Here is a 15,610-nt window from a genome sequence, read left to right as displayed (position 1 = left end):
ACCTCAGCTTCCGCGTTCGGGGCAAAGCGGCTCAATCTTTTCCGATCTATTGAAAAAGGCTCTTTACACTGGGCGTTTGAAGGGCTTGTCCAAGGTAACAATTAATGATGTACATCGATCCGAAGCCCCGACAATTAGCTGGAGAAAGGTTTTAACATGTTCGCCTCGTTATAAACAGATACGAAGGTGAGTTTTACTTCCTTTAAACTTTGTGGCTAACATTAGCTTTAGCTTATGCTAGACATTTGTCTTGTAAAAATGTGCTATTTAAGTATCTAAACATTTTTCATCCATTCTAACGGACAATGTTTTTACCTTGTTTTCAAGTATATTACCTGCGTTTATTGTCGTTAGTGTCAGAGACCAAGTAACGGTCTAGGGTACTATAATGTCCCCTCCAGTTCTCCCCGGTTCCTACGCCTACGGCTCTGACTGTATTCCTGGACCTGTGCTTCTGTCTGCTCTGTCCTCTCAACCCTCAGCCGATCACAGTACAGTCACAGCGCTCATACTGCTGTTCCTTCCTGTTGAAAGGGAGTTGTTCTCCACCACAGTCGCCCCGTGCTTTAGATGTAGAAATTGTTGGTAAATCAACAATCAGATGGGCTTAATTTATATCCACTAATCAGTTTGTAACAGTGATGAACTAAAATTGTGACTGGATCTTAATCTAAGTATTTTTTGTTCAAATGAATTGAATTGATTTAAACTGAATTTAGACCAAACCAGACAAAAACTGGTTTGGATGAATTTGACCTGGTTGAATTATAAAGTGGACTAAGCTGACAGCAGTGCAGTAAATTTCCTGGTAGATGGCTTTGCTGACTTTATATTTGATAAAAACAAAGTGGACATGAACAGCGGATGGCGTTGCTGTCCAAATCCTCTCTGACTGTGGAATAAACTTCCCACTGGACTTCAAGCACGGTCGATTCTGTGCCTCCACACTTTTCCTTTAGGTTCTGGGACCTTAATTCCCAAATTAAAGTCAAAATGTATTTTCATCTATAAAGACAACTGGGCAACTTTATATCCCAAGTATGACGCTCATGATGTTGTCAGATTACTTTACGACTAAGAGTCTTCAGTCAGAGGCTTCATCAAGTTTGCTGTAATGCAGACTGCTACAAGAGATCCTTCCTAACAACCATTTGAAGAACCTTGAATAACATGATATTTAACCATATTTTTACTTAATTTTAGGATCAATAATGTATTCTTGAATTCAAATTGAATTTAACTTTGTATGTCTCTTGAGACTCCAGTGGTTGTCTACACCTTCTGAATCTCTCCCAAATTCTTTATTGGGCTTCGTTTCACAATCCTGACAAAACTGTGATTGTCCTAGACAGTTGTGCACATTGTCCTACCACACTTTCTTTCTTCCACTCAACTTTCCATTAACACGCTTGCATATAGAGCTTTGTGGCGAACCCTTCAACATTTTCCTGCATAATTGTCAAGATAATATAAATAACGTATTACATAAATCAAATATATAAATGAGTTTACTTTTTCTAACTCAAGTATTCAAATAAAACTTTTAGACAATCTTCTAATTTATTTAAACCCCTCCACATGCTGGCTTGCACGCCGAACCTCCCGGCAACTTGCAGGTGTTGGGGCGCAGAAAAAACTCCGGGGGCCAAAACAGAAAACGGAAGAGGGGGAAGGATAAAGATGTTGGAGAGACGAAGAAAAGCTTTTCAAAGTGGTTGAAAGACAGAAGGTAAGAAATGTCTGTGTATCAACAAGAGACTTGTACATATTCAGGTTAGCTTAAGCTAGCCTACAATGATGATGTTCGCATCCACCTCAAAAACATGTAGTTGCGGCCCTGGCGGAGAGCGTCAGTTACCCTGGCGCATGATTTCGCTCTGAAGCACCTTGACAGAAAACCGTAAAGCCCCAGCGGAATTTTAAAAACATTTTTACCGGAGCAGGCATGCGTATCAATGTCATGACCGAGTTTGATACCGACAGTGCGACATTTGTGGGAGTGACGGCGATTTCAAAATTGTTTTGGGGTCAAAAATCCACTTCGTTTCTCACTCTAACGGAGCGGCAGTTGGTTTCAGTTACACTCTGCGTTTCGGCAGTTGGAAATTTTGCTCGTTTTTCGCGTCACTCCGAATCCCACTAAAAATGATGGCTCCCTTCTCGGCATCGAGCCGCACGTTTTGATACCACTTTTGTGGGGGCGCACGCAGCGGTACGAGCCGCATTAACGGCGATGGTTAGAAAAATAAATACATAAAAACATAAAGAGACATTCTATTGGATGTAGAACAATAGGTGCCTCCCATGCAGTGCATGGAGGCTATGCATTGCTATGGGCAGGCCCCAACTAAACAAGAGAAACACATTCATTCATAAACCGATTACAGATTTTATTTTATTAAAAAGAATTTAAGATCACAGGAAAAAAAAAAAAGGCTTTTTAGAGTATGTTAGGGTGACTGATGTTGACTGCAGGGCAGAAAAAAGATCCGGTCATCTCTGATATTTACAGCGAAAGGGAAGGTTGAAAAGTGATTGTTGACCCAAAAAGAGGGACGAGAAAAAGGTATGGCTGAGAACATTCAGAACACATTCAAACACATCTGCCAGACAAAGATCCATCACTGCACTGGATATGAACAATGATCAACAACAAAATCTAGAACTTCTTGGATCCATTAACACTGAATACGGGTGCAAAAATGTAAGCGGCTCGTTTTTGACCTGTTAAGATGATGGAACGGCACGGATATTCGGCTTCGATACTTGAGTTAATTACAATCGGACGATACAGTGCCTAGAAGCTGGTATCTATGGTAACCGCCTTAAAAGATGAGGGCAGGGAGGGATGGAATATACTTTTAAGTATGTAGGCCACAATTTGGCAACAAACATGATACGTATTCAAGAGAAAAAAGAAAAAAAAAACAAAACTGTACAAACAGACAAAAACACACTTGATTTAAAACTTTAGTACTAAAGCTACAGAGTTGAAAATATGTTTATTATATTTTTTAAAACGTTTTTAACTTTAAAAAGCTGTTATCTAGAGAATGTGAGACAGCAAGGGGGATTTTCTTTGCTCCCTTGGGGTCGAAAAGCCTCGATATGCGTGGTCGGCGCTTAGGCTTCCTCTGGGTCAGCTGAGAGCTGTTGATCTCTTGTCTAGGTGTGTCGCTCCTCGGCCATCGTCGCCACCGATACACTTCACACACACTTCAAACACCACATACAAGAGATGGCGAGCAGACAGCAAAGAAGTGGAACATTTAGTAGGGAGATCCTGTTCATGTTTGATTCAACCAGATGGACTGGAGTGCAACACCAAAAGAAGGAAGGAAGGAAGGAAGGTTTTTGGGAGGGGAGCTGTACAGAGAACCATGGCGCTCTGTGACCATGAGCTAAAATCTGTGCATCGCTGTTAACAGGAACTGTAAAAACTGGGTTCAAAAGCCAGAGCACCATCGGGACCACCACTAATGAGAGCTAAACCGACAGGCTGCGGAGGAAGAGGAGGAAGAACACGAATGGGACGAAGTTCTTGAATAATTCTGACTGCAGGACCTCTGATCCGCACCAGACAGAGAGGGAACACAGTGGATCCTCTCTTCCAGGCTGGTTCCGGTCGGTGCCGATCCACTAGACAGACATCCTTCCATCATGTCTCGGAGAAACGTAGGCGTCCTTTAACACTTTAACACAGTATATTCTTCTTTGTAAAGAGTTTGATTGTTAGGTGGTCCAGGGTTAACCGGCCCAGACCACCCCCTCTTTTTCAGTTTACTCCTCATTACAATGCTGAACTCGTGATGGTAACGCTTTCCAGATCAGAACATGGGCATGCTGAATCCCTGGAAATATGGACAGAGATAAAAATGTATAAAACATCATGATTACAGAAGATCAGAGCTGCTATTTAAAAAAGCCCCAGCAATAATAATTCCTACGCCAGAAAATGGAACACAAACAATGGATTAAAATAACTCCAGATCTACAAAACGTGATACAGGTTGACATTAGTACAATTTATTTTAGAGGAGATGTCTATTTATTAAATTTGCCCTTCAGATTTGAGCAATATGTATTTTCCAATTGAGCTTCATTTTAATTTCATTCCTTAATTGTTTCCCCTTCTTAATTTGCTAAAGTTATTTATCACCATCATTATGTACAATTATTTTCAAAATTGATTTATTGTATTCTCTCTCATTTACAGATCATAATCATTACCAGGAATTCTAATTTAAAACCTCTAAATAATAATAATAAAAAAAATATATAAGATATCCACTAATATAATAATAAAAAATATTTGTGGAAAAAAATAAACGAGTAAATAAATATCTTAATTTAAAAAATGAAAGAAATTTAGAGCACATTTGTTGACCTCAAAAGTAATTTGATAAAGTTACTGTTCTTATTTTTATTGCCGGTTACATTTTTTCAACTATTTATCTATGCATTTTTTTTTCGTCATTATGCCAACAATAAATAACATAAAACAGGATAACTTGCAGCGATTACCAACACTTGTAGCTTCCAAAGTAAAAAAGAAATTACGATATTATATTTCCCTACATGTTGTTGAAATACGTATCATGGAAATCAGAAACAACGTGCAACTTCACGTCAAAGGCCCTTTTAAAACAAAATGCTGAGCTACTGACCAGCTTCAGTAAAAAAGGTCAATGTTGGTATTAAATTTAGCCTTCATGCTAATGTAAGCATACATGATAATAATAATGATAAGAGCGTTTAAGCTAACATTAGCTATTTAGCTAATTTTGACCCAAAAACAGAAATCACCATTACCTTTCAGAAGGTAAATGTTAAATGCACAAGTTATTTTAGTATTGATTTTAAAAGAACACGTACCGACTCATCTTCTATCATTGCTGCAGAGTCAAAGAAGTCTGGTCTTAATTCTGCTCTTTCACGTCTGTTCCTTGACGGCGGCTGTGAAGAAAGAAAAAAAGAAGTGTGTATCATTGCAGAATAGTAAAATAAGTTCTTCCCTCAGAAATTGTTTAAAAGTTATACAGCAACACCAATAACATCCTACAATATGACACATTTGTGATTCAAATCCCACATTTAGTCACAGTAACCTGCTTGCAGATGAATCCTTCACAACTTAAACCTCGAAATCGCCCCACTCCTCGATAAAACCCGAACGGGTCGGGCTGCGTTTACTGACCAGGTCGATCACCATGGTGTCTTCAAACTCCTCGTTCATGTCCTCCAGCTGGCCCCGCGATGACATCATCACGTCTTCAAAGATGGGCTCTGCGTCGTCCTCCATCAGCCCGCGGCTGGAGGAGAAAACGCCGCTTACGACAGGAACGCTGTTTGAGTTTAGCGTAGAAGCTGAACACACACTTACACAGTCTGCCGGACGCCCTGATTGCTGCGCGACTTGATGTAGTTCATGCTCGTTCGGTCTTTTCTGTTCACCTCCTCCATCTTCTGCTGGCCGAGCCACGACATCTGTATCTGAGGACTGGAGGGCGAGACGCAATATTAGGACTGCAACTAAATTGTTTTAGTTATTGAGAGATCTGTCAATTGTTCTGACGATTAATCAATTAAAACCAAACAACATCAAAATGCGAAAAGCTCAGTCCTTTCTACTTGACTTAACATCAATACAGTGAAAGGCTGATTGTTGATTATTTTTTATATTAACTGAGATAATTGGATAGTTCAAGGAACTAAAGGGTGATTTTTTATTTATTTTTAACACAATTTTAAACTTCAATTAAGAAGTTTTGGGTATTCCATATTTACAGATACATTTTTTTATTATTATTTTAAATGCAAAATGTATTTATGTTTTGTACAGTTTTGGCTTAATTACTGCTCTCAGTATGTTTAAAAATCCAGCTAATGATTAATCAATTACCAAATTAGTTGATGATTAACTCATCATGATTAATCCGATTAATTGTTGCAGCCATACTCAACATTATTAAAATAAAAACTGTATTGTAAATACAATAAAGAAGCTCTGTCTTGTGAATAAGTAACGTTTCATTGCTCTCTACATTCTGCGTGGAAGTTCTGAAAACGAACGCACTTGTGGACGTAGTCGTTCTCCGATCCTGGTTCCGAGTCCGGATCAGGCATATGTTCTGCGGGTCTGTTCTCTCTGAGGACGGTCGAGGTGAGCTGAGGAGTCTGGAGTGCGCTCGGCGTCTGGAGCGTGTCGTTTCTCATCATCCACGATCCCTCCACGCTGCTCTCCTCTGAAAACGAGCACACAGCTTCACAGTGAGGACGAGCGTCTTTCTGCTTCGGCAGAAGAGTCGCCCCTCGTCTAAAGCGAGCTCACCCTCGATGCGCTTCTTGTGCAGCGGCGGTCGTCCCTTCTTGCTCCGCACCGAGCCGGTCTTGCTGCTGGAGCCCGACGTGACGGACATGTGGTCCTCGTCGCCGCCCGTCAGCAGGCTGTTCCTGTAGGAGATAAGCGGCAGCCACACGTCCTCCCGACGCTCCGACATCGACTCCGACATGAACTTTTCCAGGTAGGAGTGCCTGAGGGAAGGGCATCATTTGACGATTTAAGTTTTAGGACTTTAATTTAGCCAAAAATTTATTGAATTTATATTTTTTTTTTAAAAAGAGAAAACTTACACTGTCTTTTTGTCTTGTCGTATTAGCTTGGAGGAGAATTCACTCAGGACCTCCAGGAAGGCCAGATTGATTGGTGGGAACTCTGATCCTCGAGGATTTTGATACTTAAATGCAAACTCTATTCCATCCCTGACATGAGCAGAGAGTGAAAAAGGTGAGCAGTGAGCAGAAACAAAGAGACGGAGCCATGAGGTAACCAGAATCATACTTATGCAGAGTTGCGACAGCCTCTCTGGTCTTGATCTGATCCAGGCCGAAGGTCAGAGCAAAGCGGCGGGCCAGCTCCTTAATGCCGCTCACGTGAGACGACGTCCGATCCAGATTGGGACCCTGATCCTGCAGAAGCTCGTTGAACAGCTGCGGCACGAACGAGAAAGACCGTGTTTGTGGGTGGGCACAAGAGGACGGCTGGAAATCTGGAAGCAGAGACGACGGCGCTGCCTCACCTGCTGCAGACTGAGTATGAGTGTCTTAGCGCAGAGAATCTTATCCGTCTGTCTGGTTTTGCTGAGTGTTTCCTTGATGATGTCTCCGTAATCGTTGTAGTACTGAGGCACAGAGAATAAACGGTCAAAAACGTGAGAAAAAAGGACAATTTGGTGAATCACATACGCATTAAAGAGAAACTGCCAGCTTTCTTTTCTGTATAAAAATGCAAAATTCACTTCTTTTTCCTGTTTAAGAACCATAAAGGTCTGCAGTGTTTTCATTTTAAAAACATGTAGGCATGTTGGTTATTACCAGGGCTGAAATAATTAATCAGAATAATCGTGATGAATGAATTCTTGAAATAAACGTTAACAAACTGGAATACACACTACAAAAAAAGGTAATCAGAGCAGTAATTAGGCACAAATGTATATTATGTACAAAATATTTTTACATTTTGCATTTAAGATATTAAAACAAACAAAAATAAACATCGCAAATATGTTCTATCCAAAACTTCTCAAGCGAGAGGGTTTAGCGTCACCAAGATCAAATTCTGCAAAAAAAACCCAAAACATATCCTATTAAAAATATTTTTGCTATACAATTATTAATAAGTTAATCCAAAAAATAGTCAACAGGTCAGCTGTTGATGTTAAGTCAAGCAGAAATGGGTCAGCAACATGTTGATGTTAGAATTATTTTTTTAGCTGCAGGTTCAACCGTTGGTGATGGAAATGATCAAACTGCATGTTACTGTTTTTCAGGCATTAAAATGTTAATTAAAAAACAAAAAAAATCAAATTAATCATATTATTTACATTTCTAATCTCGCATAAAAAACTTCCAATAGTAAAAAAAAAAAAAAAATCTTCAAAAATGTTCAAAGTTTTTATCCGATTAATCAGTTAATCGTCCGAATGATCAATTATTGAAATAATAGTCGCAGCCCTAGAGATGATCCATTTTAGCAGCTCAACACACCTTCATGTAGTGTTTAAAGATGTCAGCAGCAGCAGGCATGTCCACGATGTCATAGATGATGAGTTTGCAGAAAGCCGCAAGCAAATTCCTCCTCTTATGGAGCGCCTCGATCTTGTTGGCCTCGTCCTCCTCGTCTCCCTCTTCGCACACAAAAACAGATGTGGGGAAGAACGGATTAGCAGGAACGCCAAGAGACGCTTCTCTTGGCGTTTCTGCCAGAATTATTTACCCATGCTCTGGTTCTCGTCGTCCTGGTCAATAAAGACGTGATCCAGGACAAAGTTTAGCAGCTCGTTTTGCAGGGTCCCGTCTGGGTTGAATACCAGCGGCTGGAGGCCCTCCCTGCCCCCGGTGATCAGCTGGTGGCTGAAGATCATCAGCAGGTCGCAAAGAAGCATGAACGCCTGAACGAGAGACGAAAAAGCTGCCCTGAATAAAACCGAAACGAGACGAACGAGCGTGCGGTGGCTCGACGTTTCGGAGCGCTTTCACCCACCTGTTCTTTAACCGGCGTGTTGACGTTGGAGAGACACTGCTGGCAGACGGCGAGAAAAGACTTCACCACTCTCCTGAGAGCCAAGAGGTCGTCCTGCATGCAGGGGAGATGGACGCCATTTTGAAAGTGTCAGGAATGCTAAACGCTTTAACAGGAATCAATACAACGCTAAGAGCTCTTCAGGAAACCTTCTCCTTTTCTTTCACAACACGACTGATGTAATGAAAGGCTGATGTCTGAATTAAGTTTACTTCCACAGAACAATCGATAACCTGCTCAACAGCTCACAAAACACGAATGATCTTTTTATTCCTCAAACTTTGCCAATAACACACCACTAATTAAATATTAGCAATTTATTTAAAGATGTAAGAAAAAATATAGAGTTCATATACAACCGATATTAATATTTTTCCTTAAAGCAAATTAAAATAAAATAAAAATACAAAATACAGTTAGCTTGGGTAACAATGTGTCGAGTTTATTTCATGATTAAACGCCCGTTAAAAACCCCCGACTCTGAGTCTTTGACTAAACATAAAGCTGAAATCTTAAGTACGGAGAGTGAAAATGCTTTCCAAGGTGAGTTGAGCACCTTGCTGGGAATCCCCTCGGTGATCTTCACCAGCTGCCACAGGATGGAGTAGTGAGAGCACTGCAGGGCCTGCACAGCGATCTGCTCCGGCATGGAGCCCTGCTCGATGCCCGCCTTCAGCAGCCGGTAGCAATTCCCGAACAAATCCCACCTTGTTAGATCGTGAGCGCTGAGAAGGAAACGATACAGGAAGTAGTAGATGTCAAAGAGGCCATCGATGTTTGTGGTGCGGCGTAGAGCTTTCATCCGATCTTTATATGATTCAATCGTAAAATCATTCTTGGTTTCAATTCAATAAATGTACGTAAATCTTACTTGTGGAAAGCCGTAAGTCGTTTCAGAGTTGACAGAACGTTGTAGATGTCGTCATCGTCAGCCTCTTCGCCCTGCATGACAACAAATACATGTCACTACGCCTGACTGATGTCAGCGACACAAAAAAAAAGAACCTTAAAAAAAGAGAAGGTTTCAGCAGATATAATGATGGCTGAATTCATCAGAACAAAGTCGTTCTGTTTAGTCGTACAAGTTTTCCATCTTTAAATTCACCATCTTGCTCACGTTGCCTATGTACAGGAATATTTCCCTTTTTTTGACACTGGAACTGGACCTTAGATCAGTTTGATAATCCGGAGCGAATTATATTAAAAACAGCTGATTTGAATCACAGTTTTTGTTACTTCATTTTATAAAAGTCCGACCAAAAAACAAGATTTTAAAGCTTTGCTTTGCATTTTAACTCATGCTGTCCAAAAAACTTGAGTTCAGTTTTAAACCTAAAGACAAAAGAATCTAGAGACCCAAAATATTTTTTTTCTTTTTTCCCCTTCTTATCTAGACTTTAAAAATAAAGTAAAATTAGTTTTCCATAGTCTGTAGAAGCCTTGTTTGAAAATGCTGGGTTTTTAAATGCTGCCAGCTTCTTAGAAATCAAGAGTTAAGAATCTACATTTTTTAGGAAAGAAACTTTTTCTTACTCTATTACTAACACCAAATCTACCATCGTCTCTGTGGAAATAGTTTCACTTGACATATTTTACACATTACACCACACATTTTCTGCCAGAATATGGCAATAGACACCTGCATTTCAACAAAACATCCTTGATTTTCGAGGCATTCCTCCATTATGCGGAGAACACAAAGATGACACTCGGTCACCAATCGTACCTCCTGCAGCAGCTCTTCCACAGAGTGTGCAAAGCGGTCGGTCATCTCGTCGATGAGCTGCGAGCGGGCGATGTCCACGCGGTTCATGATGGTGTACTCCTCGGAGCAGAGGATGCTGTAGGTTTTGCTGCAGGCCTCCAGGACGTCCGTCTCGATGTGTTTCTCCACCACCAACCGGATCTGCTTCAGCAAGGCGTCCAGGTGCTTCTCCATGCGCCCGGCGCTGTAAACGTCCAGGTCAAAGAACTGTGGGATCTGCAGCAGGTTGGCCACTTTCTCTGCATCTGCCTGGTACTGAGAGGGGGAGGACACAGCAAGAAGAGTTTGAAGTATTTAAAATATAAATAAAAACAGCTCTATCACCTCATGCTTTGACACTTGGTAGAATAATTCACTTTTTCTCAGTGGACTACACTGACGGATTAACTGATGTATAGGAAATCAAACTTTGAGCGATTCATGTGACAAACAGATTAATCTGAGTCATTAGTCACTGGCTGCTGTGAAAGCTTACCTTGGATAACAGCATTGGAAGGGCCATGATGAAGTGTTCAGTGAGTTTGTTCTTGTCGTCTATTTGGGTCTTCCTCTCTTTCGCTGTCAGTACCTGGAAAGGGAAAAAACAAAACACTTAGGGCTGCAAAAACTTTTATTTTCTCTTAATTAACTGGTCACATTTTTCATCTTCACCCTAAAAGCAACAAAAAGTGAAATTGCAGCGATTTCAGAAGTAATTGAAACGGGGCCTGCCAAAGTGTGCCCGTTGGTTGGGACCCAGCGCTCTGATGCTAAAAATGATCTCTGGTGCTAAAGTAAACTACAATGCACTCAATAGCATGTTGAGTAACATGGGAGTTACTCCATTCAGTATGTTAAAATTGGTGTATACGCTAAAATTAGCCAAAATGCTAATGCTAGCCTAAATGCTGTCAGTGGCTCGTGGGGCATCGTTGTCTTACATTGACTTCCTCCATTCAGTTTGCTAAACATGGCTAAGAAATTAAAAAGAATAGCTAAAAAGCTTATGTTAGGGAAAAGGTTACTGCTAATGTTTGTGCTAATGTTAATGAACTGCCTTCTGATATTTACTTTTGCAAAAGTAAATATCAGGTGTTTACTTCGTGGTACTTCGTTACCAGAAAACGCGCTCATCTCTTAGCAACAGATAAACAACAAATATTGTTATTGTTCAAAAAATATAAGCTTACTCCTGCTCTTTTGAAATACTATTTACTATCCAACAAGAATTGCTTTTGCTAGAAATGTGTAAGCAGAAAAGTGATTTTTTTTTTGTCATTGGTGGTAAATATAAAACAAACATTGAACACAAAAGTAAAAATCTGATTTATACATCGTGGCAGTGTGTTACCAGAAAAAACCTCCGTTCATCTCTTAATACCAAATTAATAACAAGGACTATTATTGATTATAAAATAACAAGTTATTGAAATACTGCTTAGACAAGAAATTTACAGTTGGTAAATTTTGTAAAAGTAAAAATCAGATGTTTACTTTGTGGCACTTGGTTACCAGAAAACACACTCATCTCTTAGCAACAGATTGTTATCGTTCAAAAAACATAAGATTCTTCTGCTCTTTTGAAATACTAACTATTAACTTAACAAGAATTATGCAGTTGGTGAATTTAGCAGAATTTGGTGAATTTGTTTTTTTTTTTTTGTCATTGGTGGTAAATATATTATAAAAACAGACATTCAACACTAAAGTAAAAATCTGATTTATACTTCATGGCAGTTCGTTAACAGAAAAAAAACACTCATCTCTTAATAGCAAAATTAATAACAAGTAATATTATTGTTTATGAAATATAAGCTATTTTGAAATACTGCTCATCTGCTTAGACACAAGAAATTTACAGTTGGTAAATTTTGCAAAAGTAAAAATCAGATGTTTACTTTGTGGCACTTGATTACCAGAAAACGCGCTCATCTCTTAGCAACAGATTGTTATCGTTCAAAAAAACATACGATTTCTTCTGCTCTTTTGAAATACTACTTAAAAATTATGCAGTTGGTGAATTTGGCAGGAAAGGGATTTTATTTATTTTTTGTCATTGGTGGTAAATATAAAACAGACATTCAACACAAAAGTAAAAATCAGATGTTTACTTCGTGGCACTTGGTTACCAGAAAACGCGCTCATCTCTTAGCAACAGATTGTTATTGTTCAAAAAACATACGATTTCTTCTGCTCTTTTGAAATACTAACTACTAACTTAACAAGAATTGTGCAGTTGGTGAATTTGAATTTGGTAGAAAAGTGAAAATATTTTTTTGGTCACTGGTGGTAAATATATTATAAAAACAAAAATTCAACACAAAAGTAACAATCTGATTTATACTTTGTGGCACTTGGCCAATAAAAAACGCATTATCGGCTCACCACAGGCTACTTTTTTGCATCCTGATTAAGGTACCATTAGACCACATTTTTCCTCGTTCTTAGACAATTCAGCACACAAAACTAATTCATCATTATTTACCTATTGGTACAGCAATGTCAGCCTTTTTCAGAAATGATAAAGTATAGAAACATTGCAAACTAAAAGCTTGGATATAATTGAAAAAGATTTTTAAAAAAAAGATCATATGCATAAATAAGTATTGTTTTTTTAGATAACCCACTCGTTTGCCAGTGCCTCTGCCAACAGGTGGGTGTGCCTCGGCCGCCTGTCGGATGGTGCACACAGTCAGCTCTATCAACGCACTCTCCTGTCTGTCTGACAACACTGGAGAGAGAGCAAAACAAAAAAAAAAAGTCAGTGAGAAAAACATAAAACTAACTAGAGACAATTATCAGCAAAAGTCAGAGACAAAGAGAATTAAAGCAGAGCTAGAGTTTCATGAAACGGGATTTTATTACATCATTGGTCTTCCTGCTGCTTCTCAAGCTGCGATGTGCTTGATGTGAAGTAGCTCAGAGGCATTTCACAGGCATCCACAGAGAACAAGAACAGAGATTCAAAGAGCTGGCCTTACTCTCTTCTCCCTGAACGGGCTCCTCCAGTAGAAGTTCAGTCATGCATTCCCAGTCTTTCAGCAACTCCTGAGAACTTTCCCACAGCGAGTCAACCAGGTACGCTGCATGTTCATGAAGCTGGACACAAAGGCACATTAAATATTGATAGAGACAGGCTTTGAAGGCATTAGGGGAACACGCTGCTAAAACAGATTTCTTTTGGAATCACCTGGTGACTGCAGTAATCTAGAGATACACATTTCTAGCAAAAGCAAAACTAGCAAACATAATGTGGATTGGTGATTAATAAGACGGAAACTCTGTCTTCTAAACTACGACTTAAAAGGAGTTTGCGTTGAGCTGCGTCTTACCTCGCTCTCCAAGAAGAAGAGAACCAGCATCCGGATGAGATTCCCATTAGGACTGCTCCTCCCTCTCCGCTTAGCCAGAGCTTCTTCAGCCTGTGGGTCATGGCGACTGAACAACCTGGCGTGGACGAAGAGTTTGAGGTGGAAAGTAAAGAAGAGAGCCGTTTGATAATAGGTCAAAGTTATACTTAATCAAGAGTATGGCAGGGCTGGACTTACTTTCTGTGAAGGAACTCTCCTGCAGCAACTGCAACGGGTCGGTGAGCAGAGTAAACCAGGTGGTACACGTTCTCGCAGTCCTCGTTTGACAAAGCGTCTTCACTGCCCCTGAAGCAGACAACAACAGCAGCTTAAAAACATGCATTTTGATAAGCAACTAATCCAAAAAGTATCCAAGATTTAAACTAACTCAAAATCGTCAACACGTGTCAAATTTTATTGCATTGCAACCAAAAACATCAATGTGTTCTTCTAGGATTGTATGTGTTCAATTCTTTGTAGGGTTGCCTTGTTTTTTTTTAACTCCATCCATCTTCCCAACAACACCCATCAACTCCCCTGTTTCTGCTCAAGGAAAGTGTTCCTACATGTTTCAAAGTGGGGAAGGTGTAATAAAAGTGTTCCTCCATGCAGCGTTTCGCATTCAACCTCAGCTTAGATCTCGTCTCACGATCCTTCTTCTACGTTTTTGTTTTTCCTACACAGACTTCTTCAGACATTCTTTCAACACCCATTAAGAATTTAGATTGCGGAAAAAAAAAAAATCCAACCCGCAGATGTTGTGTTTGAGCCTGATTCAATCCTACTAATTAACTTTAATCATAGGCTCAAGCCCAAAGTAAACCCAACATAGTTTTAATTAAGATTTTACTGCTTTGACCACCGTTTGAGTAAGCAGTACAACTTCTCCTGTTTATAGCTTTTGTTTAACATCTTCCAGCTCCATCTTGTCTCTTGTTGTAACCGAGTCATGTGCGACTCATCTGGGATGTGTGTGTTGATAGGCGCATTGTCCAATGCACTGTGCTTGTTACAGTCTATGGAACTTCTACCCCTATTTTCTTTCTTTCCTCAACAGTGTCAAGAACTTACTCTTCTATTTAGACAGTAATAAGTAGAGTAACACGACTTTATATTGTGTTCCTAATGTATTGCCTGACTCAACCTGGCCATCAAGCACATAATTTCAGCCCTGAAAGGAAATTAAAACCATGTTTGTTTTGTTCACCTTAAAACAATGTACTACTTTGTGTTAGCCTAAAGAATAAAATCGCAATGAACCACATTGAAGTTTGTGGTTGTAAAAAAAAGAAGACAAAATGTCAAAAAGTTTAAGGGGATTGAATAACTTTGCAAGCCACTGGAAGTGCTGGCATTTTAAAAGACACCAAACTACTCACTGCAGAATGAGTGTGACCAGTCTAATGGCCTCTACAGCCACGTCGTACTCCTTATCCAGTGTCATCGACACAATCCGGTCCTGCCAAGACAGGCACATTTTAAGCAGAGGAGACATTGCAAAAGAACTGAATTAAAATTGGCTGGGCTGCTGTATGCCATGAAAGCGGTTCTGATTCTATTACCTTGAAGCGGTTGGTGAAGAGCTCTAGCTTGGGGAATAGCTCTCTGTTTGTGTAAAGGTTCTGCAGAGCCTTCAGGCATTTCAGACGCACTTCTCCTTGCTGAAAACAAAGCAGAGAGAAATATGGATTAAACCGCTCTCTCCTGCCGTTATGTAAATCTCACTGGAACCGCTGTAAAAAGTGGTCGTGCGTCAGAGTGCTCACCCGGTCATGTAGTGTCCAGCCAACATATTTTAAGTAGCTATCATTGAGAAACGCATCACTGTACATCTTCATCCACACCCCGATCTCCTCAATGCAAATGGCTCGAATCTCAGCGATAGCATCCCTACGAAATATAGACAATACCCCGGTTACAAGTAGTTTACAAAAA

At 39.9% G+C, this 15,610-nt stretch overlaps 1 protein-coding gene across 1 annotated transcript in view; it reads right to left on the bottom strand.

The window, feature by feature from the left end:
- Nucleotides 1–2,369: 2,369 nt before the first annotated feature.
- Nucleotides 2,370–15,610, bottom strand: part of stag1 (stromal antigen 1) — a 44,208-nt gene continuing 30,967 nt past the window's right edge. Inside the window, exons 10-32 of the mRNA XM_023352968.1 lie at nt 15,442–15,565; nt 15,238–15,336; nt 15,055–15,134; nt 13,874–13,981; nt 13,658–13,772; nt 13,307–13,424; nt 12,953–13,056; nt 10,822–10,914; nt 10,308–10,601; nt 9,453–9,523; nt 9,138–9,306; nt 8,543–8,635; nt 8,276–8,450; nt 8,047–8,186; nt 7,080–7,181; nt 6,842–6,990; nt 6,634–6,762; nt 6,332–6,534; nt 6,077–6,245; nt 5,384–5,500; nt 5,198–5,312; nt 4,876–4,956; nt 2,370–3,851 (exon numbers count right to left, since the gene is read on the bottom strand). Coding sequence (XP_023208736.1) covers nt 3,828–3,851; nt 4,876–4,956; nt 5,198–5,312; nt 5,384–5,500; nt 6,077–6,245; nt 6,332–6,534; nt 6,634–6,762; nt 6,842–6,990; nt 7,080–7,181; nt 8,047–8,186; nt 8,276–8,450; nt 8,543–8,635; nt 9,138–9,306; nt 9,453–9,523; nt 10,308–10,601; nt 10,822–10,914; nt 12,953–13,056; nt 13,307–13,424; nt 13,658–13,772; nt 13,874–13,981; nt 15,055–15,134; nt 15,238–15,336; nt 15,442–15,565 — 2,872 coding nt within the window. The 3' untranslated portion in view covers nt 2,370–3,827. The remainder of the gene's footprint in view (nt 3,852–4,875; nt 4,957–5,197; nt 5,313–5,383; nt 5,501–6,076; nt 6,246–6,331; nt 6,535–6,633; nt 6,763–6,841; nt 6,991–7,079; nt 7,182–8,046; nt 8,187–8,275; nt 8,451–8,542; nt 8,636–9,137; nt 9,307–9,452; nt 9,524–10,307; nt 10,602–10,821; nt 10,915–12,952; nt 13,057–13,306; nt 13,425–13,657; nt 13,773–13,873; nt 13,982–15,054; nt 15,135–15,237; nt 15,337–15,441; nt 15,566–15,610) is intronic.

Source organism: Xiphophorus maculatus, chromosome 19, assembly GCF_002775205.1.
Source record: "Xiphophorus maculatus strain JP 163 A chromosome 19, X_maculatus-5.0-male, whole genome shotgun sequence".
In the NCBI taxonomy this organism is placed as follows: Eukaryota; Metazoa; Chordata; class Actinopteri; order Cyprinodontiformes; family Poeciliidae; genus Xiphophorus; species Xiphophorus maculatus.
The sequence above is the reverse complement of the archived record's forward strand: the minus strand, read 5'-3'. Positions and strand labels throughout refer to the sequence as shown.